Here is a 24,248-nt window from a genome sequence, read left to right on the forward strand (position 1 = left end):
GATCACACAAGCTAGGTAGAAAAAAAATCTACTTCAATTCATTGGGACTTCAATTAGAGCAAGGCTTGTGGAGCAGAGTTAGAAAACAGTTTTGCATTCAATGAATTGAAAAGCTCTTCCATAAGTGGCAGTCGGTGCTTGATCTATTGCTAATAAATCTGTTGAGCGTTGTGGAAGCTGCACTTATGGACTGGCTTTGGGGTGTCAGGAGGACTGGCTTTGGGGTGTCAGGAGGTAGCAGATACTCTTGTAGCCATGGTGTTATTTGTGGTCCATTAAGTTTCTGGTCAATGGTAACCCACAGGATGTTGATGGTGGGGCACTTGTTGATGGTACATCACCAAACACTCTTGCAAATTTCTACAGATGCACAGTGGAGAGCATTCTGACTGGTTGCATCACCGCCTGGTATGGAAGCTCCAATGCACGGGATCGCAAGAGGCTGCAGAGAATTGTAGACTTAGCCAGCTCAATCACAGGCACAACCCTCCCCACCATCGAGGACATCTTCAAGAGGCGGTGCCTCAAGAAGGCAGCATCTATCATTAAGGACATTCACCATCCAGGACATAGCCTCTTCACGTTACTACCATCGGGGAGGAGATACAGGAGCCTGAAGACCCACACTCAACAATTCAGAAACAGCTTCTTCCCCTCTGCCATCGGATTTCTGAACAGTCCACGAACCTATGAGCACTACCTCATTGTTCCTTTTATTTGCACTATTTATTTGTTGTGTAATTTATAGATTTTTATGTCTTTGCATTGTACTGCAGCTGCAAAACAACAAAGTTCACGTCATATAAGACAGTGAAAATAAATCTGATTCTGATTCTGAATGTCATTTGTAGGTGGTCGGACCTTCTCTCGTCAGAGATGGTCATTGACATTCGAGTGGTGTGAATATTACTTGGCACTTACCAGCCCATGCCAGAATGTTGTCCAGGTCATGCTACATGGCAGGTATGGAGAGCTTCATTTGATGAGGCGATGTGAACAGAACTGAATGTTGTTCAGTCATTCACAAACATCCCCTCCCCTTTCAGCATTGCAATGGGATCATTTCCTCTACGGCGCCTTGGTTCACTCCTCCATTCTCCAACAATACGCACTCCCTGACTAACAGCACCTCCCCATGCAACTACAACACATAAGAACATAAGAAATAGGAGCAGGAGTCGGCCATCTGGCCCGTCGGATGTGATCCGCCATTCAATAAGGTCATGGCTGATCTGGCCATGGACTCAGGTCCACCTACCTGCCTTTTCCCCATAACCCTTAATTCCCCTACTATGCAAAAATCTATCTAACTGTGTCTTAAGTAGCCTGGGCAGAGAACTCCACAGATTCACTACTCTCTGGATAAAGCAGTTTCTCCTCATCCCTGTCCTAAATCTGCTCCCCTGAATCTTGAGGCCATGTCCCCTAGTTCTAGTCTCACCTACCAGTGGAAACAACTTTCCTACCTCCATCTTATCTATCCCTTTCATAATTTTATATGCTTCTATAAGATGCCCTCTCATTCTTCTGGATTTCAGTGAGTATAGTCCCAGGTGACTTGATCTCTCCTCATAGGCTAACCCCCTCATCTTCAGAAACAACCTGGTGAACCTCCTCTGCACCGCCTCCAAAGCCAGTTTATCTTTCCTCAATTAAGGAGACCAGAACTGCACGCAGTACCCGAGGTGCAGCCTCACCAGTACCCTGTACAGTTGCAGCATAACCTCCCTGCTCTTAAATTCAACCTCTCTAGCAATGGCCAACATTCCATTTTCCTTCTTGATAACCTGTTGCACCTGCAAACCAACCTTTTGCAATTCATGCACAAGCACTCCCAAGTCCCTCTGCACAACAGCATGCTGCAATCTTTCACCATTTAAATAATAATCTGATCTTCTATTTTTCCTTCCAAAGTGGATGACCTCACATTTGCCAACATTGTACTCCATCTGCTAGACCCTTGCCCACTCACTTAACCTATCTACGTCTCTCTGCAGACTCACTGTATCCTCTGCACAATTTGCTTTTCCATCAGCAAACTTAGATACGCTACACTTGGTCCCCTCTTCCAAATCGTTAATGTATATTGTGAACAGTTGCGGGCACAGCACTGACCCCTGCGGCAACCCGCTCACCACTGAATGCCAATTAGAGAAACACCCATTTATCCCAACTCTCTGCCATGTATTGATTAACCAATCCTCTATCCATGCTAATACATTACCCCCAACTCCATGCATCTTTATCCTATGGATAAGTCTTTTATGTGATACCTTATCAAATGCCTTCTGGAAATCCAAATATACAACATCCACCTGTTCCCCTCTATCCGCTGCGCTCATTATATCCTCAAAGAACTCCAGTAAGTTTGTCAAACAGGACCTGCCTTTCCTGAATGCATGCTGCATCTGCCTGATGGAACCATTTCTATCCAGATGTCTCGCTATTTCTTCCTTAATGATAGCTTCAAGCATTTTCCTGACTACAGACATTCAGCTAACTGGTCTATAGTTACCTGCCTTTTGCCTACATCCTTTTTTAAACAGTGGCGTGACTTTCACTGTCTTCCACTCTACCGGGACCGGCCCAGAATCCAGAGAATTTTGGTAAATTCCCTCCATTTGTATGAGAAATTCAATCATACTGTGATCACTCTTTCCAAGTGGATTCCTAACTATATGATTGTTAATTTTACCTGTCTCTTTGCAGAGACCAGATCTAAGATAGCATGTTCCCTTGTAGGTTCAGTAACATGCTGTTCAAGAAAGCTATCATGGATGCATTCTATGATGTCCTCCTCAAGACTGCCTCGACCAACTATATACAAGTTAAAGTCCCCCATGACAACTGCCGTTCCATTCTTACATGCATCAGATATTTCTTGGTTTATTGCCTGTTATTATTGTTATTATTCGGTGACCTATAGACAACACCCACCAGTGATTTTTTTCCTAATCTCCACACAGTTGGATTCAACATTCTGTTCCTTAGATCTTATATCGTCTCTCACTTTTGCCTTGATCTTGTCCTTAATTAAGAGCACTACCCCACCTCCTTACCTTCCTGCCTAACCTTCCATATTACCTAATACCACTGGATATCTAATCCTGATCAATCATCTCCACCCTGCAACCACGTTTCTGTAATGGCCACTAAATCATACCCCTTTGTACTGATTTGAGCCACAAGTTCACTGACCTTGTTGTGAATACTACAGGCATTCAGATAAAGTGCCCTTACACTCATTGTCCTTTTAGAATCTAGTAATCTTTGTGTCTTTTGCGTTTGACTTTTCTGCACTCCATTCTTCCTTTTTTCTTTTCTAACTCTTGCTTTGGTCTCCGCATTGCTTTTCTCTGTCTTCCTGCATGGATTCCCACCCCCCTACCATATTAGTTTAAACCCTCCCCAATAGCACTAGCAAACAAGCCCAGGGACATTGGTCCTGGTCCTGGGCTTGTGTAGACCGTTCGGTTTGTACTGGTCCCATCTCCCCCAGAACCGGTTCCAATGCCCTAGGAATCTGCAACCCTCCCTCCTGCACCACTGCTCAATCCACATATTCATCCTAACTATTCTGCTATTCCTACTCTAACTAGCTCGTGGGACAGGTAGCAATCCTAAGATTACTACATTTGAGGTCCTACTTCGTAATTTATCTCCTAGCTCCCTAAGTTCGGCTTGCACCCAGGAGGCAACACACCAACCAGTTTGCAGCCACAGAAGCTCCTGTCTATTCCCCTTACCATGGAATCCCCGACCATAGTAGCTCTGCCACTCTTTTTCCTGCCCTCCTGTGCAGCAGAGCCACTCACGGTGCCATGATCTTGGCTACTGCTGCCTTCCCCTGATTAACCATCTCCTCCAACAGTATCCAAAGCAGTACATCTGTTTTGGAGGGAGATGAGCGCAGGGAACTCCTGCCCTACCTTCCTGCCACTGTGATAAGACTACTGAACGGCTCCCTTATACGATGAGATGGACTCTGACCTCACGATCTACCTTGCTCTGACCTTCACCTTATTGCACTGCACTTTCTCTGTAGCTGTGACACTTTACATGTACTGTTATTGTTTTTACCTGCACTACTTCAATGCACTCTGTACTAACTCAATGTAACTGCACTGTGTAATGAATTGACCTGTACGATCGGCGTGTAAGACAAGTTTTTCACTGTACCTCAGTACAAGTGACAATAATAAACCAACACCAATACCAACCTTTCCTTAGGCCCTTAAACTGCGGTGTGACCAACCCACTAAACATGTTGTCTGCAACATTCTCAGAAGTTTTGCCCTTTTACCTCTTCCCTTCCCACCTTCAGGGACCTAAATACTTCCTCCCGATGAAGCAGTATTGAACTGAACTGCTTCCAATTTAGTGTCCTGCATTTGGTGCTCAGGAAGTGATCTCCACGTTTTAACCCAAAAGCAGATTGGACAACCATTTTGCAGAACACCACCATTCAGTCCACGATGGTGACCTGGAGCTTTCACTTTAATTCTCCATTACACTTTAACCCTGAGCTCTCTGTTTTGGCCATTGTTCCACTGAAGCCAGCAGTTTGTCTTCCACCAGGTTCCTTGAACTTCTCAGGACTCATATCACATTAACTTTTTTTTCTCTCCACAGATGTTGCCTGACCTGCTGAGTATTTCCAGCATTCTCTGTTCTCTTCCCTCACAGGACTCAGACTTGCACGCATCCCGGTCCTGGATGCATGGCTGGTCGCAGGCTCTGGATGCACGCTGCTGGGGATGCGGTGGGTAGAGCGGTTTCTAGGGCTCTGAGCATTGTGGGTAGGGAGGCAGCCATTGAAACCATTGTGACCAGTCTGCAGACCAGCCAGCGGGCAGACTGGGAGTTGTTCAGACCCTGTCTGGCCCCTCACATGCAAACTCACAGAGTCAGTAACTGGAATTCTACCTGAGATCAGAAAGAAATAGCCAAATTAATCTCCCAGTAAATTAAAACCTCTCCTGAATCTGTAAACTACATGGGTCAGTGAGGTGAATTGATGTCAGGTCAAAGTGATAATTTTGTATCCGGGTTATGAACAGTATTAAGATATGCAAGGGAAAGGCGGCTCTATGTAATTAGTTCTGATCAGCCTAAGCAGGAGAGTGTCCAGGAGTTAAAAATCCTACTCCCATTCCTATCTTCCACTCTGTTTCAATATATCCAGTGGGGTTCAATGCCTTTGTCTGAGGCTAATAAGGAATAATTTTCTGGTGTGTTCTTGATGGCTTACTTCCCCTCATTTATACCAAATTTTGATCCTACTTATCAGCAGAACCTCCCTCAGTTCTCCAAACCTCTTCAAACCCCACATCCCTCTCATCCAGCAAACCATTGGGACCGCTTATGAATTAAAAGATCAATGGAAGGGCTTGGAGTTGTGAAGCCCTCCAAATGTGAGCAGTTATTGTTGTGCCCCAGCAATGTGATCTGATGCTGTAAGGTCCTACCAAGGCTAGCAGTTATTAAGCCATCTCAGTTTGAAAGACCTACTGATGCAAGTTTGCACTGTAATGTGCCAACAATGTGAGTTATTATTGCAAGGATGCACAATTTGAATTATTAGCATGGTGCTTTACTGACACCAGTGTTGATTGCCCATTGATTCCAGTCACTGCTGCAATGCCCTGTCAGTGTGGGTTATTTCAGAAATGTTTTACTTGTAGCGGTTGCTACCGCGGAATAAAACAAGACTCTACTCGGAGGATTGCCAAACAGAACTGGTTTATTTTCCTGCCTTGCGCGGGCCCTTTAAGGGAGAATGTTCCCGCCCAAAACAACCGGCAATGACGTAAGTACTACGTCATCAGGACTTTCCCGCGCGCGGGTTCTCCCCGTCGCTCAGAAAGACGAGGCCCGCCGCCGTCTTGGGCCTCATCGCTCCGATGCCGCGCGACCCGACTGCCGAGCCGGTTCGCCCAACTAGACGGTGAGTTGCCACACAACCCCCCCCCAGAACCGGCGATACAGTCCCCAAGGTCTGTGGGCTGTGCCAGCTGCTGCTTAGGGGGGCGGCCTCTGCGTCGCGGTGTGGCAACCTCGACAGGCTGTTACAGATCCAAATGGGCCAGTTTGAGGCGGTCCGCCGTGAAAACCTGTTCCCTGCCTCCAATGTCCAAAATAAAAGTGGATCCGTTATTCCGTATGACTCGGAACGGTCCCTCATATGGTCATTGCAATGGCGCCCGAGGTGTGCCCCTGCGAACGAAAACAAACTTACAGTCCTGTAGTTCCTTGGGCTGGCAGGATGGGGCTTGAACGTGCCGTGAGGTGGGAATCGGGGCCAAGGCGCCAAGCTTCTCGCGCAGTCTTTGTAGGACTGCTGGGGGTTGTTCCCCTTGGTCCCGAAGGGCAGGTATGAAATCCCCGGGGACAACTAGTGGCGCCCCGTATACAAGCTCAGCTGACAAAGTGCGGAGGTCTTCTTTGGGGGCAGTGCGTATGCCGAGCAGGACCCAAGGCAGCTCGTCAACCCAGTTAGGACCCTTCAGGCGGGCCATCAAGGCCGATTTCAGATGGCGGTGAAAACGTTCCACCAACCCGTTTGATTGAGGATGGTAGGCCGTGGTGGTGTGCAGCTGTGTCCCTAGCAGGTTCGCTAATGCAGCCCAGAGACTGGAAGTGAATTGGGTGCCTCTGTCTGAAGTGATGTGGGCCGGAACGCCAAAACGTGAGACCCAAGTTGTGAGCAGCGCCCGGGCGCAGGAATCAGTTGTGATGTCAGGCAGGGGGGTTGCCTCAGGCCACCTCGTGAACCGGTCCACGATGGTAAGGAGGTACCGGGCTCCTCTTGAAACCGGCAGAGGGCCCACGAGGTCGACGTGTATGTGGTCGAACCTCCTACGGGTAGGCTGGAACTGCTGTGGTGGGACCTTGGTGTCTCGCTGGATTTTTGACGTCTGGCAGTGCGGACAAGTCCTGGCCCACTCACTGACCTGCTTGCGCAGGCCATGCCAGACAAACTTGCTGGCGACCAGTCGGACAGTAGATCTGATGGACGGGTGCGCCAACCCATGTACCGAGTCAAAAACGTGTCTCCGCCAGGCTGCAGGGACAATAGGGCGGGGCTGACCAGTCGCAACGTCGCAAAGTAGGGTCCGCTGACCTGGACCAACCAAGAAATCTCGGAGCTGCAGACCCGAGACTGCGGTTCTGTAGCTGGGCAGTTCGTCGTAGGCTTGCTGTGCGTCAGCTAGGGCCGTGTAGTCGACACCCAAGGATAGGTTGTGGATGGTTGGTCTGGAAAGTGCATCAGCAATGACATTATCCTTTCCAGAGACATGTTGGATGTCAGTTGTGAACTCGGAAATGTAGGATAAATGTCTCTGCTGACGAGCTGACCAGGGATCGGAGACTTTGGAGAAGGCAAAGGACAGAGGCTTATGATCGGTGAAAGCGGTGAAAGGCCTGCCTTCTAGAAAGTATCGGAAATGCCGGACCGCCAGATACAGCGCTAGAAGTTCCCGATCAAAAGCGCTGTACTTCAGTTCGGGCAGTCTAAGGTGCTTGCTGAAAAATGCCAAGGGTTGCCAGCGGCCTTTGAGTAGCTGTTCCAGTACCCCACCCACCGCGGTGTTGGACGCGTCTACCGTGAGGGCAGTCAGGACGTCAGTCCTGGGGTGTACCAGCATCGTGGCGTCTGCCAGGGCGTCTTTGGCCTTAACGAAAGCAGCCGCAGCCTCGTCAGTCCAGGTGATGTCCTTGCCCTTACCAGCCAGCAGCGAGAACAGAGGGCACATGATACGGGCTGCTGCAGGGATGAAACGATGGTAAAAGTTGACCATCCCAAGGAATTCCTGTAGGCCTTTGACTGTGTCGGGGCGGGCAAAATGGCGGATAGCATCCACCTTGGCGGGTAGGGGTGTTGCCCCGTCGCTGGTGATTTTGTGGCCGAGGAAATCGATAGAGTCAAGTCCGAATTGGCACTTGGATGGGTTGATCGTGAGGCCGAAATCGCAGAAGCGGGAATACAGCTGGCGGAGGTGGGAAAGGTGTTCCTGGTGGTTACGGCTGGCGATCAGTATGTTGTCCAAGTAAATGAACACGAAGTCCAGGTCTCGGCCTACCGTGTCCATCAGCCGCTGGAAGGTCTGCGCGGCGTTCTTAAGGCCGAACGGCATCTGAAGGAATTCGAACAGGCCGAATGGGGTGATAATCGCAGTTTTGGGGACGTCATCCGGATGGACCGGGATTTGGTGGTATCCCCTAACGAGGCCCACTTTGGAAAAGATGCGGGCCCCGTGTAAGTTCGCTGCGAAGTCCTGGATGTGAGGGATGGGATAGCGGTCCGGGGTGGTGGCGTCATTCAGCCTGCAGTAGTCGCTGCAGGGCCTCCACCCTCCGGTGGCTTTGGGGACCATGTGCAGGGGGGAGGCCCAGGGGCTGTCTGACCTGTGAACAATCCCCAGCTCCTCCATGTGACGGAACTCTTCCTTTGCCAGGCGGAGCTTGTCTGGAGGTAATCGTTGTGCTCGGGCATGAAGGGGTGGCCCTGTGGTAATGATGTGGTGTCGTACCCCGTGTGTGGGCCTAGAATTTGTAAACGAAGGTGCCAAAATCGATGGGAATTCGGCTAGGAGCTTGGCGAAATCATCGCCAGAAAGGGAAATGGAGTCCAGGCGCGGGGCTGGTGGGCTGATTTCTCCCAGGGGATAGGTCCGGAGAGTGCTAGAGTGGACTAACCGCTTCCTTCGCAGGTCGACTAACAGGTTGTGGGCCCGAAGGAAATCGGCTCCTAGGAGTGGTCGGGCGACGGTGGCAAGGGTAAAGGTCCAGGTAAAACGGCTGCCGCCAAAGTGTAATTGAAGCGTACGGGTGCCGAAAGACCGTATCGTTGTACCGTTGGCGGCATTGAGTAGAGGACCTGGTGGCCTGTCACGAGTGTCGCGGCCTGTCGGGGGCAAAATACTGACCTCCGCTCCAGTATCAACGAGGAAACGCCGTCCAGATTTCTTGTCCTGAACGAAGAGGAGGCTCTGTCGGCGGCCAGCCGCCGTAGCCATCAGCGGCGGCTGGTCCTGGCGTTTCCCTGAAACTTGCAGGGTGGGCGGCATCGACGGGCCTCCGCACCCCACCTCTGATGGTAGAAGCACAGCTGGTCACCCGTGTCGTCGTCTGCGTTCCTGGGGCGTGGCTGCTCGGTTGCTGGGGCCGGGCGAGGCGGGCGTTGGGCTCGCGGCCTGGTGATTTGACTGACGGACGAACCGCTCTCGCGCTTGGCCTTCCACAGGACATCTGCCCGGGCGGCCACCTCACGGGGGTTGCTGAAGTCAGCGTCAGCTAACAACAAGTGGATGTCATCGGGGAGCTGTTCGAGGAAGGCCTGTTCGAACATCAGGCATGGCTTGTGTCCCTCGGCCAATGCCAGCATCTCATTCATTAGGGCGGATGGGGATCTGTCCCCCAGGCCATCCAGATGAAGCAGGCGGGCGGCGCGCTCACGACGGGAGAGGCCGAAGGTCCGGATCAAAAGGTCTTTGAAAGCCGGGTACTTATCTTCCTCCGGAGGCGACTGGATGAAGTCTCCAACCTGGGCGGCTGTCTCCTGGTCCAGAGAGCTAACCACATGGTAGTACTTCGTGGAGTCGGAGGTGATCTGCCGAAGGTGGAATTGCGCTTGGGCCTGGTCAAACCAGACGCTGGGCCGAAGTGTCCAAAAGGTGGGCAGCTTGAGGGCCACTGCGTTGGCTGCTGCGCTGTCGTCCATTTCGCGGGTCCAAAAGCCGTTTGGACCATCGGGGTCACCAATGTAGCGGTTGCTACTGCGGAATAAAACAAGACTCTACTCGGAGGATTGCCAAACAGAACTGGTTTATTTTCCCGCCTTGCGCGGGCCCTTTAAGGGAGAATGTTCCTGCCCAAAACAACCGGCAATGACGTAAGTCCTACGTCATCAGGACTTTCCCGCGCGCGGGTTCTCCCCGTCGCTCGGAAAGACGAGGCCCGCCGCCATCTTGGGCCTCGTCGCTCCGACGCCGCGCAACCCGACTGCCGAGCCGGTTCACCCGACTAGACGGTGAGTCGCCACATACTGATAAAAGTTCTTGTTGTAATGCCTTTGATATGAGTTACTACAGTATTGGTCCATGCCGGATGTTGTTCTGATGCCTTTTTGATGCCAGTTTTTGTCATGCCATTTCAATGTCATTGTTAAAATGCCTGTGTACTGCCAGTTGTCATTCTCAGAACAACCAATGTGTTGTTTTTGTAATGTCCCATCAACTTCAGCTATAGACGCAATGACCCATCACTGAGAGTTCTTCTGGAATTGCCCGATCAATGCAGGGCGTTTTCTGCAGTGAAAGCAGCTTAAGCTACATAAAGACTCTTTGTAGTATATTAAAATATTTACATCAGGCCACTAAATATGTCAGTGGTGTATCTTCCATCAGTAACTAATGTTTTTCTTCAATACACAATATTGAGGAGCACGGCAGTTCATTGCTCCAATCCAAGCACCTGATTGGTTTGTGGGATCTGCTGCAGAAACAGCTGAGCCTGCAGCTGGGATTTGGCGGAAAGAAAGAAATCCTGTGGGGGTGGCTGGGGAGGAGGACAGAAACCCTGGGGACAGCCAAGATGCAGACCAGAGACGCTGGAAGAGGAGCAGATCTGATGACCTGGCCCATTGCTGCAGGGATCTCAGTGATGGGCATAAAATACAGAGGCGAGACTGGGGAAGGTATTAACACAATCTGGAACGCACTGCTGGCAGGGTGGCAGAAGCAGATTCAATTAAAACTTGCAAAGGAAAACTTGCATGGTAGTGTAGCGTAACGCCTTACAGCGCCAGCGACCTGGGTTCAATTCCGGCTGCTGTCTGTAAGGAGTTTGTACGTTCTCCCCGTGTCTGCGTGGGTTTCCTCCGGGTGCTCCGGTTTCCTCCCACATTCCAAAGACGTACGGGTTAGGAAGCTGTGGGCATGCGATGTTGGCGCCAGAAGCGTGGAGACACTTGCGGGCAGCCTCCAGAACACTCTACGCAAAAGATACATTTCACCGTGTGTTTCGATGCACGTGACTAATAAAGATAGCTTACTTGCTGTCCATAAATCGGCCGCTGCATTTCCCACATTCCTGCAGTGGCAACACTTCAAAACTCCTTCAAAGGCCGTGAAGCTCTGTGGGATGTGGATGGCACTATATAAATTCACGTCTTCCTTTCTTTATTGAGAGGGAGACACTGTAGCTGTGGCTCAGGACTTCATCCCTTCTCCCGTCGCCCTGGCTGTTACATTCACTGCTTCTGGTCCCACTCCAGATCCTGGACAGGTTTTGCTTTCCACCAGGCCTGCTTCCTGCACTGCATTTCCCCCACATTCCCATCTCTGTCAACCCTCCACCGAGATCTCACGACTTGCAGGCGAGCTATGCCTTGCTCTGGGTGTTACCAACCAATACATCCCAGTGCCCCCAGTTGCCTGTACCCCGTACAGACACAGACCCGTACCCTGCTCACACCCCACTGAACCCAGCTGGGGCCCGCACTTGGGCTGATTCCCTCCCGTGCCTCCCGCACACAGACGACATTCCTGATCCTGGGCTGATTCCCTCCTTTCCCATCACTACTCTGTGCTGATCGCAAGGGCAGTTTTGCCTGCTGGATATTCCGGGGTTTAGATTTCAAAAGGGACAGGGACGGAGGTAAAAGAGGTGGGGGGGTGGCTTTGCTGATCAGGGACAGTGTCACAGCTGTAGAAAGGGAGGACATCCTGGAGGGATTGTCCACTGAGTCAGCGTGGGTGGGTCAGAAACAGAAAGGGAGCGATCACTCCATTGGAAGTATTCTACAGACCCCCCCAATAGCAGCAGAGACGCTGAGGAGCAGATCGGGAGGCAGATTTTGGAGAGGTGCAAAAATAACAGGGTTGTTGTCATGGGTGATTTCAACTTCCCTGATACTGACTGGCACCTCCTTAGTGTAAAGGGGATAAATGGGGCGCAGTTTGTTCGGTGTGTCCAAGAAGGATTCCTGACACAGTATGTGGACAGGCCAACTAGAGGAGAGGCCATACTGTACCTGGTACTAGGCAATGAGCCTGATCAAGTTTCAGATCTCTCGGTGGGAGAGCATTTTAGAGACAGTGACCATAACTCCTTGACCTTTACCATTGCCTTGGAGAGGGATAGGAGCAGACGATATGGGAAAGTATTTAACTGGGGGAGGGGGAGTTATGATGCTATTAGGCAGGAACTTGGGAGTGTAAATTGGGAACAGATGTTCTTGGGGAAGTGCACAGTAGAAATGTGGAGCTTGTTTAGGGAGTACTTGCATAGTGTTCTGGATAGGTTTGTCCCATTGAGGCAGGGTAAGGATGGTAGAGTGAAGGAACCGTGGTTGACAAGAGACGTAGAATATCTTGTCGAGGAGGAAAGAAGCTTACCGGAGGTTTAGAAAGCATGGATCAGACAGGGCTCTGGAGAGTTACAAGGTAGCCAGGAAGGAGCTTAAGAATGGACTGAGCAGTGCTAGAAGGGGGCATGAGAAGTCCTTGGTGAGTAGGATTAAGGAAAACCCCAAGGCGTTCTACATGTATGTGAAGAATAAAAGGATGACTAGAGTGAGGGTAGGACCGATCAGGGATAAAAGAGGAAACATGTGCCTGGAGTCGGCGAGGCAGGGGAGGTCTTTAATGAATACTTTGCTTCAGTATTCACCAGAGAGAGAGAGACCTTGACATTAGTGAGGATGGCGTACGACAGGCTGATACACTAGGGCTTGTCGACGTGAGGAAAGAGGATGTGCTGGAACTTTTGAAAAACATTAGGATAGATAAGTCACCGGCGCTGGGTGGGATATATCCAAGGTTATTATGGGAAGTGAGGGAAGAAATTGCTGTGCCCTTGGCGATGATCTTTGCATCCTCACTGGCCACTGCAGTAGTGCCAGATGACTGGAGGGTGGCAAATGTTGTTCCTTTGTTCAAGAGAGTAGGGATAACCCTGGGAATTACAGACCAGCGAGTCTTACTTCAGTGGTGGGCAAATTACTGGAGAAGATTCTTAGCAATGGGCTTTATGGGCATTTGGAGAAGCATAGGCTGATTAGGGACAGTCAGCATGGCTTTGTGAGGGGCAGTCGTACCTCACAATCCTGATTGAATTCTTTGAGGATGTGACAAAGCACATTGATGAAGGTAGAGCAGTGGATGTGGTGTACATGGATTTTATTAAGGTGTTTGATAAGGTTCCTCATGGAAGGTTCATTCAGAAAATCAGGAGGCATGGGATCCAGGGAAACCTGGCTGTGTGGATTCAGAATTGGCTCGCCCATAGAAGACAGAGGGTGGTAGTAGATGGAGCGTATTCTGCCTGGAGGTCAGTGACCAGTGGTGTTCTGCAGGGATCTGTTCTGGGACCCCTGCTCTTTGTGATTTTTACAAATGATTTGGATGAGGATGTGGAAGGGTGGGTTAGTAAGTTTGCAGATGACATGAAGGTTGGTGGTGTTGTGGATAGTGTACAAGGTTGCCGAAGGTTACAACAGGACATTGATAGGATGCAGAGCTGGGCTGAGAAGTGGCAGATGGAGTTCAACCCGGAAAAGTGTGAAGTGATACACTTTGGAAGATCGTCGAATTTGAAGGCAGAATACAAGGTTAATGGCAGGACTCTTAGCAGTGTGGAGGAACAGAGGGATCTTGGGCTCCACATCCACAGATCCCTCAAGGTTGCTATGCAGGTTGATCTGGTTGTTAAGAAGGCGTATGGTGTGTTGGTCTTCATTAGTCGGGGTTTTGAGTTAAAGAGCCGTGAGGTAATGTTGCAGCTCTATAGAACTCTGGTTGGACCACACTTGGAGTATTGTGTTCAGTTCTGGTTGCCTCATTAAAGGAAGGATGTAGAAGCTTTAGAGAGGGTGCAGAGGAGATTTACCAGGATGTTGCCTGGATTGGAGAGCATGTCTTATGAGGATAGGTTGAGTGAGCTGGGGCTTTTCTCTTTGGAGAGAGGGAGGATGAAAGGTGACTTGATGGAGGTGTACAAGATGATAAAACAGTCAGAGACTTTTGCCCAGAGTGAAAATGGCTAACACGAGGGGACATAATTTTAATGTGACTGGAGGAAAGTACAATGGGGATGTCAGAGGTAAGTTTTTTTAACAACAGAGAGTGCTGGGTGCATGGAATGCACTGCCGGCAGATGTTGTGGGGGCAGATACATTAGGGACGTTTAAGAGACTCTTAGATAGGCACATGAATGATAGAAAAATGGGAAGTCCATGTGGGAGGGAAGGGTTAGATAGATCTTAGAGCAGGATAAAATGTCAGAACAACATCACGGGCCGAAGGGCCTGTACTGTGCTGTAATGTTCTATGTTCGATGTTTAAGGTACTTCGGACGTCAAGAATGAGGTGAAAATCTTATGGTTACAGCCTTTTTATTAGATGTTCATCACAGTACAGGTCAGACAGAGTCAGCCTGTGCCAACAAGCAAGGCAAGTAAAGAAGTAACAAAGAAACTTGAGCTCATGCGTTCCTTTTATATTGCAAACCGGTCTGAACCTGTGAACAGGTGCTGCCTGAGTCACACTTCAGCTTTGCAGACAAAGAAACTGCAGAAGTTACGAACCATATATAATACAAGTTACTAAAAGTGTACAGACAAACACGTGCCGAAACAAACATACAGGTAAGCATAAAGACAGCTAAAACTACAAAGAAAAACACAATAAAAACAACAGACCCTAATCCAACATTTTTTTTACGTGCGTTTCATATTGCAAAGAGGAGTGGAGAGAACAGAGAATTTCTGAAATCGAGCTAGGACCAAGAAAGCCCAGGTGACACGATGCCTTTGGAGCCCCCCAGTGAATAGATGAGTGAGGGAAAAACAACAAAATAACATGCAGAAACCGTGAGATGTATCCCAGACCACGCCCCCAGTCATCTGGTAACTGGATGGATCCAAGACCAGGTCACCTTGACCGTCTTGTCTGCACCCTCTGACAGACATTCCCCGCGTTCTCTCCACCATCCCATTCCCTGCAACCTCAAACACACTTGTTTTCTCGCCCTGTCCTGACGACAGGTTCTTGACCTGAAGTGCGAACTGTTTGTCTCCACAGATGCTGCCTGACCGGCTGGGTATTTCCAGCACTAATTTTTTTGTTACCGTTTCCAGCATCGGCAGCTTTAATATTTACAAGACCAGGTGGGAAGAGGCTGATGTGGAGCATGATGCTGGCGGGGACCAGTGGCTCCAATGGCCTCGCTTCCTACTGTACATCCTGCGTACTGCACAGGCAGTAAGGGCTTGAGACGCCGTATTTGAAACAGAACTGATTTATTTTACGCAGGTCCAGAACGGTTACTGACACCCGCAGAAACGAACCCCAGTGCCCAGGGTTCAGTCCTGGGTGTGATAGAGCAGCAGGAACTGCAGAAGCCAACACCACACCGGTGTCTCGGCAGCTACAAGGTTTAAATATTCCACAATGGAGCACGGTTAAACTTTGTCCCCGGCGTGGTCTTGCTGGTGACTCAGCAGGTGAGATAACTGAGTGAATTCCCCCCCGCACTCTGAGCAGGTGAAGGGCCTCTCTGCAATGTGACTCTGCTGGTGAATCAGCAGCCTGGACGAGTGATAGAATCCTTTCCCACACTCGAAGCAGGTGAACGGCCTCTCCCCAGTGTGAACTCGCTGGTGAGTCAAGAGGCTGGACAAGCGGTTGAATCCCTTCCCGCACTCGGAGCAGGGGAATGGCCTCTCAATGCTGTGAATCTGCTGATGTCTCCGCAGGGAGGTGGACCAAGTGAATCTCTTTGCGCAAATGGAGCAGGTGAATGGCTTCTCTCCTGTGTGGACACGCTGGTGTATCACCAGATTGGACGACCGACTGAACCCCTTCCCACACTCGGAGCAGGTGAATGGCCTCTCCCCGGTGTGAATCCGCTGGTGAATCACCAGGCTGGATGAGCGACTGAATCCCTTCCCACACTCGGAGCAGGTGAACGGCCGCTCCCCGGTGTGAACCCGCTGATGTCTCTGGAGGCTGTCCAACTCTTTGTAGCCCTTCTCACATATGGAGCAGGTAAACAGCTTCTCTCCGCTGTGAACCCGCCAATGTCTCAGCAGGTGGGATGACAAAGCGAATCCCTTCCCGCACTCGGAGCAGGTGTACGGCCTCTCCCCAGTGTGGATCCGCTGATGTACGACCAGATTGGACGACCGACTGAATCCCTTCCCACACTCGGAGCAGGTGAATGGCCTCTCCCCAGTGTGAACACGCTGGTGTATCACCAGGCTGGATGACCGATTGAATCCCTTCCCACATTCAGAGCAGGTGAATGGCCTCTCCCCCGTGTGTATTCGCTGGTGAATTAGCAAGGTGGATGATTCGGTGAAACCCTTCCCACATTCAGAGCAGGTGAACGGCCTCTCCCCCGTGTGCATTCGCTGGTGTCTCTTCAGCTTGGCCGACCGAGTGAATTCTTTCCCGCACACCGGGCAGGCAAACGGCCTCTCCCCAGTGTGAATCCGCTGGTGTCTCAGAAGGTTGTACGAGTGAGTGAATCCTTTCCCACACTCGGAGCAGGTGAACGGCCTCTCCCCGGTGTGAGTGCACTGGTGTATCTCCAGGTTGGACGACCGACTGAATCCTTTCCCACACTCGCAGCAGGTGAAGGGCCTTTCTCTGGTGTGATCCCGCTGGTGAAACAACAGGCTGGATGAGTGACTGAATCGCTTCCCACACTCGAAGCAGGTGAATGGCCTCTCCCCAGTGTGACCTCGCTGGTGAAACACCAGGCTGGACGAGTGACTGAATCCCTTCCCACACTCGGAGCAGGTGAACGGCCTCTCCCCATTGTGGATCCGCTGATGCCTCAGCAAGTTGTATGAATGAGTGAATCCTTTCCCACACTCGGAGCAGGTAAATAGCCCCTGCGCGCTGTGAACTCGCTGGTGTCTCATCAGATCACCAGATGGCTTCAAGTTTTTCTGCAGTTAGAACCGCAAAATTGGTTCCTGGCAGTGGAAACCAATGTGTTTTGAATGGGATAAATCAGCAAACTGCTTCCCAGATGTGAAGCAGGTAAAATTCTCTCCTCGATGTCACGTACGTTGCAGCTGGGACGAGCAACTGTCTTCTTTCCTGTCACCAACACCGACTGATAAAACACCTTCAGGGCTGCCGATTACCAAAACCTCACACACACACAGAAGGCGCGTTTGGTTTCTCTCTGCTGTGAACGCAGGGCTCTTCTCTGGCTGTCCAATGAGTTAAAGCTCTTTCCACATTCAACAGCTCCCCAACTTTCTCTCACTCAGCTGCCTCCCTCCGCAGTGACAACAAGCTTTATAATCTTCTCCCTGAGACAGACGATCTTTCCCCTTCAATGTTCAAAGGCGTGTGACGTTCAGCTGCTGATGAATCGATCGGCCGAGTCAGATTTTGACGTTGTTTGGTTTGAGATTCTTGTCTGAAAAAGCTCCTCCGCTATTATCCTGTAAAAGGAGTTTACAAAGGGCATCACTGAGTGCAGGACAGAAGTTGAGAACAGACCATTCTAGTTTCCACGGAGAGCAGAAGATTGTGGACTCCAGGCCAAGTCGACAGACTTGAGCTCAGGGGCTGAGCCAGGTGAACCAGTGCAGTACTGAGGAGGTGCTGCACTGTCACAGCTGGATTTGCATCCTGTCCCAGTCTGCTCTCCCAGGTGAACATTTAGGATAACTCCAGCTCTTCCTCAAAATAACGCCAGCAAGGTGGATGACTTGGACCTGGAGTCATCCTGAGTGTCCTGGGCGCTATCTACCACTCAGCCAAGGTCACGGAAGGAATTGTCGGGTCATTTTCACAGAGCTGAATGCGGGATCTTGCTGTGTATGAGTTGGCTGCTGTGTTTTCTATATTTCAATATTGATCATTGGAATGAACAGGGATTGAGGATCAGAGACAATTACAGGCACTATTCCGTGCTACAGGAACCAAGAACGGCAGCGCAGAGTCCAGAACAGGAAGCAGTCCTGAGCACGGACAATGCAGGCTGTGGAGAAAGAACATTTCAGGGACAATCCTGGATCTTCCCTCCTCTCTCTCCCTCTGCCTGTGCTCTGGAATACTCTTCCCTTCCCCTATCTGGTTTTATCACCCGTTTGTGGTGGGGTGGAGGTGGGCGGAGGGGTGAGGGGCGAGGATTTTTATTTTCTAAAAGTGATTCAAAGATGTTCTACGGATGAATCAGCCCCTGTGCTTGATCCTGTTGCGTTTCGTGCTGTTGGAAATGCTGAATTGTTAGTTTGTGTTTGTGCTTCCTTCAGAACAAGCAACACCTGATCCATTCCAGTAACGTAAGCAGTGGTTAATAGAGCTTGTGATGTATTACCTGTTGTTCCTGGGAGAAGGCGCTCTCCATGGGAAGGATTTGCTCTGCGTGCCCCTGGCTCTTTTGGATCAGATTGTGTGTCCTGTGGTCTTCTGACAGTGTGCTCTGGATCCAGCCTTGCAGGAATTTTGTAAGTTTTAATCCCTGTAAACAGGAGGAGCTGGGCTCCACTACTTCACAGCGTTCTTTTAGAAACCCGTCTGTAAACAGAAACCCGTCTGTCTGCTAAAGCTGAGAGAGCACACATTCACATCTGATGAACAGTGTCAAGATGATTGTTTCCTGCTCAGTACGATTTATGTATTAACAGCACCTCCACCCTCCCCCCACAATTTTGCCTGACACTATGGGGCTGTTCCACCTGACTCTACAGGAGTGCACTGCATCTCCCGAGGACAGTCGTCTCTCCCGCTGATCTCCTGATCGCCCAGTCTAGTGTAGTGGTTAGCGTAACACTATTACAGCGCCAGCGACCTCGGTTCAATTCCGGCCGCTGTCTGTAAGGAGTTTGTACGTTCTCACTGTGTCTTTGTGGGTTTCCTCTGGGTGCTCCGGTTTCCTCCCACATTCTAAAGATATACAGGTTAGGTAGTTGTCGGTGTGCTATGTTGACGCCAGAAGCGTGGTGACACTTGCGGGCTGCCCCCAGAGCACCCTATGCAAAAAGATGCATTTCACTGCGTGTTTCGATGTACATGTGACTAATAAATAATCTTATCTTATGAACTCCTCCCAGCTCCTGACTCCCAACTTAACATCCTCTCCACTTCTTCACCACCACTGGAGGCTTGTCAATCGCCTACCCGGAGCCAAGCAGTGCTCCTGCGCCAACTCTGGACGGTGTCGGTGAATTACACGGGTGCCCAGTCTCTGCTTGTGCACGCGACAGAGAACCCCAGGCAGTAGAGCAGAGGCAGTCAGCAGCACTGTGGCTTAAACCAGGACTTCTGTATGGATACTCAGGTAATTCCCAATGGAGGCGCATCGGAATGTTGGCCTCAACCGCTCGGACCCTGGAGGCCAGAGTCAGACAAAGGCCCTTCAGCCCACTGTGTCAGTGCCAGCCCTCAACCACCCATTTAAGCCCACCCCACTTTATTCTCCCCACGTTCCCATTAACTCCCACGCAGACTCTCCCAGCCACTTACACCAGGAGCAACTTACAGCTGTCAATTAACTTTCCAACCCACACGTTTTTGGGATTTGGAGTACAGCACAGTGCCGACACAAGGTGGTAAAGAACAACGTCAAGATGATTGGTTCCTACTCAATACGATTTATGTATTAACTGCACCCCTTCCTATTTTGCCTGGCACACTTGCCTTCATCGGACGGGGCGCTGAGTTACAGCCATACAAGGCATTGGTGAGACCGCACTTGGAGAATTGTGCGCCGTTCTTGCTGCCGCACTATGGGATGTGGAAGGATGTGATTAAGTTCGAGAGGATGCAGTAAAGGCTCGCAGAGATATTGCGGGGACTGGTGGGCTTGAGTTATAAGGAGAGGCTGGATAAGCCGTTACTGTTTCCCCTGGAGCAAAGGAGCCTGAAGGGTGACCTTATGTGTAAAATCACAAGGGGCATAGATAAGGTGGTTGGTTGCAATCTTTTCCCCCAAGTAGGAGTCTAAAACTAAAGGGCACGGGTTTAAGGTTTGAGGGGAAATATTTAAAAGGGACCTGAGAGGCAAATTTTTCCACACAGAGGTGGTGAGTATATGGAACAAGCTGCCACGGGAAGTGGTAGAAGTGGGTACAACTGCAACATCTAGAACACATTTGAACAGGGACACCGATAGCAAATGTTTGGACGGGTATGGGCCAAAGTGGCCCTACCTAGCTCAGGTAGGTAACCTGGTCGGCATGGACAAGTTGGGCCGAATAGCTGGATATTTCAATGACAACTGAAGGTGACCAATGCTGACACGGAGAATGTGCAAACTCCACCCAGACAGCACTGGAGATCAGGACTGAACCTAAGTCTCTGGAGCAGTGAGGCAACAGCTCTGGTACTCGCTGCTCCGGGTTCAATCCTGACCTTGACCACTGTCGACGTGCAGTTTGCTCGTTCTCCCCCCATAACTGACAACGGTGGTTCCTCTTGGGTGCTCCAGCTCCCACGCTGGTGGGTTGCTTGGCTGCTATAACTTACACCTTGGTGTAGGTCAGTGACAAACACGGTCCAAGGGGAACTGACAGACACGTGCGAGATTGAATAAACTGCAGGGGCAGAAGGGAAATAAGATGGGAGAATTGGTCTCATGGGATTGCTTCCTTGGAAACTGGTATGGGCCCAGCATCCTCTGCCCACTTCATTATAAGATTATTCAGCACATTAATCTGCAGTCTTTCTTAATTTGCCCCTGTCCAATACTTCTACAAAACACTGGTTTGGCCAGCGCTGCACCATTGTGTGCTCTAATGGCCACCACACGATGAGAAGGATGTGATTGTATTGGGGAGGGTGCAGAAGAGATTCACGAAAATGTTGCCTGGGTTGGAGCACTTCAGTTAACGTGAAGAGACTGGATAGGCTGGGTTTATTTTCCTTGGGGCGGAGGAGTTTGGGGGGGGGGTGAGCTGATAGAGGTCAAAACAAAAAACACAAGATACATAGATAAACTTTTCCTCACAGCAGAGATACCTAAAACCAAAGGGCATAGGTTTAGGGTAGAGGGTAAAAGTTTCGGAGGAGATCTGAGGGAGAACTTTTTCTAACCAGAGGGTATTTGGAAACTGGAATGCACTGCCTGAAGGCAGGTACTCTCACAACAAGTATCTCAATGAGCTTTTGAATTGTCAATACATAAAATGCTTTGGACCAAGTGCTGGTAAGTGGGATTAAATAAATGGTACTTGATGGTCAGTATAGTGGGCTGAAGGGCCTGTTTCTGCGCCGTGTAACTCTACCACATTCTCTAGTGCTATTCGACATTCCTGTTCCTTAATTGACATTGTTCCCCTTTTACACCGAAGGGTCTGTACTGTGCTGTAGTGTTCTGTGTTCTATATTCTGCCCACCCCTCTGCCAATTTAGTGTTTAAACTCTCCACAACTTCACAAGTGAACCCCCGCCCCCCTCCCCCCCCGCAAGGATAGCTGTCCCGGCCCTTTGAGATGCCATTTGAGGGCTGAGAGATCACAGATAACTCTTTGTACAGGCCGGTCCTCACTGAAGTACAGCGTGTGGCGGGTACGTACCTGCACAGAACTATCCCTCAAACTCCGGGAAGATGACTGTCCAGGATGGTTCGATCATTGATGTCTCCTGTGACAGGGCTGGAACTGACTGCGCGGACGAGCCTGCGATGCATCCTGAGGACCCACTGGCTTTTATGATCCTTCCCTCTTCACTTCCTGCAAGAAAGAAGCTGACTTTGAAATAACAATCCCACGTTAATCTCCATTAACGAATCCACAGCAGTAAATGTGTTCTTAAAATCTAAACAAAGTTCTTGTGTCATTCACTCAGCAGCGTTCCCACCCTCAGACACCCGAAACTGATTCACAGCCGGTCTTGCATTTTGGAGGGAAAGACGGGGAACGGGGGGGAAGCAGAAACTCGATGGGCAAGTAAAAAAAGAAAACTGCAGATGTTGGAGAGTTGAGAACGAAAAAGAACCAGAAAAATGCTGGAAATGTGCAGCATTCGGACGGTGGGAGGGGTGGGAAGAGCCGGGACCGTCCAAGAGCCGGGACCGTGCAACTCACACTGAAATGAAACCTCCCCCAAAACAGAGTCTGCTCCCAGGGCCTCGATGTCAATCAAAAGGCAGGGCCCGCCCCTCCCGCTCCGACCCGCTGTCCTTCCGGATTTCTCTCTCTCTCTCTCTCTCTTTCTCTGGGGAACGGCCCTTCGGTCCACATTAAAACCGCTTTATAGGGAATGCAAAGGCTCTGACATGCCCCCAGAGAACTATTACAGCGCCAGCGACCCGGCTTCAATTCCCGCCGCTGTCTGTAAGGAGTTTGTACGTTCTCCCCGTGACTGCCTGGGTTTCCTCCCACATTCCAAAGACGTACGGGTTAGGAGCTGTGGGCATGCCCTGTTGGCGCAGGAAGAGTGGCGACACTTGCGGGCTGCCCCCCCAGCACATTCTCAGTAAAGCAAAAAGACGCATTTTGCTGTGTGTTTCGATGTACGTGTGACTAATGAATAAATATCTAAAGATCAGATAGAGTCACAGACCACTGGAGGCACAGACCACGGAATGGGTCCTAACAACCTCTCACATTTGCACTGACGTCTAGTTCCCACTTCTCTTGTGGGAGGCTAGAGAGGAAATTGCGGGAGCCCTGGCTGAGATGCATGCAACATCATCAGCGATGGGTGAAGTGCCCGAAGACTGGAGGGTGGCTAATGTTGGGCCTTTGTTTAAGAAGGGCTGCAAAGAAAAACCTGGGAACTATAGACCAGTAAGACTAACATCTGTGGGAGATAAGTTACTAAAGGGGATTTAGAAAGACAGGGGACTTGGACTTAGGGACAAAGACTTAGGAAGACAGGGGTTGATGAGGGAAAGTCAGCATGGCTTTGTGTGTGGGAGATCACATCTCACGAATTTGATTAAGTTTTTTGAAGAAGTAATCAAGAAGATCAATGAGGGCAGCGTGGTAGATGTGACGTACATGGACTTCAGTAAGGTCTTTGATAAGGTTCCGCGTGATCGGCTGCTATGGAAAGTTAGATCGCATGGAATTCAGGGAGAGCTGGCTAATTGGATACGGAGTTGGCTTGATGGTAGGAAGCAGAGGGTGATGGTGGACGGTTGTTTCTTGGACTGGAGGCCTGTGACCAGTGATGTTCCCCTGGGGTCAGTGCTGGGCCCATTGCTGTTTGTCATCTATATCAAAGATTTGGATGAGAATGTACCAAGGCATGGTTAGTAAGTTTGCAGGCAACATTAAAATAGGTGGTGTCGTTGACAATGAAGATGGATATCAGGAATTACTGAGGGATCTTGGTCAGCTGGGTAAGTGGGCAGAGGAATGGCAAATGGAGTTTAATTCGGAAAAGCACGGTATTTTGCATTTTGGGAAGATAAACGAGGGTAGGACTTTCACAGTGAACGGCAGGGCCCTGGGGAGTGTTGTGGAACAGAAGGACCTTGGACTACAAGTACATGGTTCCCTGAAAGTGGTATCGCAGGTAGACAGGGCAGTGAAGAAAGCTTTTGGCACGCTGGCCTTCATCAGTCAGGGCATTGAGTACATTGCAGTTGTACAAGACATTGGTGAGGCCACATTTGGTATATTGCGTTCAGTTTTGGTCGCCCTGCTATACGGAAGATGCCATTAAGCTGGAAAGAGTGCAGAGATTTACGAGGATGTCGCCGGGACTCAAGGGACTGAGTTATGGAGACAGGTTGAGCAGGTTGGGACTTCTTTCACTGGAGTGTAGGAGAATGAAGGGTGATCTTATAGACGTGTATAAAATCATGAGGGGCACAGATACGGTGAATGCGCACAGTGTTTTTCACAGGGTTGGGGAACCAAGAACCAGGCGCATAGGTTTAAGGTGAGAGAGGAGAGGTTTAATAGGAACCCGAGGGACAACCTTTTCACCCAGAGAATAGTCAGTGTGTGGAATGAGCTGCTAGAACTACTAGATTGTAGAACAGTTTTTCCCCCAGGCTGTCAGGCTCCTGAATACTCTGGAAGCAGTTTCAGACAAATGCCATGTCAAAAGCCCTGGTTTGCACAACGGCCTATAAGAACTTTGGCTGCTGCTGAGCATGTTTATACATTTAGTGCAACACACTGAGTTCTGTATTTTCTTCGTCCAACTCGGTTTTGCACTCACCCTGCACTAATTTTGTATTCTGTATATACCGTTTTTTGCAGTATTTGTACTTGCACAATTTTTCTCTCTGCGTTTATTGTATGTCCTCTGTTGTGTGAG

General features: G+C 50.0%; 1 protein-coding gene across 4 annotated transcripts in view; it reads right to left on the reverse strand.

Moving 5' to 3' along the window:
- Positions 1-14,398: 14,398 nt before the first annotated feature.
- Positions 14,399-24,248, reverse strand: part of LOC127576554 (zinc finger protein 271-like) — an 84,711-nt gene continuing 74,861 nt past the window's right edge. The window contains exons 2-4 of one of the 4 annotated variants that reach the window (XM_052027095.1): positions 21,548-21,703; positions 18,349-18,464; positions 14,399-17,467 (exon numbers count right to left, since the gene is read on the reverse strand). In XM_052027095.1, the coding sequence (XP_051883055.1) occupies positions 15,467-16,933 (1,467 nt within the window). In that variant the 5' untranslated portion in view covers positions 16,934-17,467; positions 18,349-18,464; positions 21,548-21,703 and the 3' untranslated portion in view covers positions 14,399-15,466. Of the gene's footprint in view, positions 17,468-18,348; positions 18,549-21,547; positions 21,704-24,248 lie in introns of all 4 variants that reach the window. The other 3 variants (XM_052027094.1, XM_052027096.1, XM_052027097.1) reach the window with 3 other exon arrangements.

Source organism: Pristis pectinata, chromosome 12 (genome assembly GCF_009764475.1).
Source record: "Pristis pectinata isolate sPriPec2 chromosome 12, sPriPec2.1.pri, whole genome shotgun sequence".
In the NCBI taxonomy this organism is placed as follows: domain Eukaryota; kingdom Metazoa; phylum Chordata; class Chondrichthyes; order Rhinopristiformes; family Pristidae; genus Pristis; species Pristis pectinata.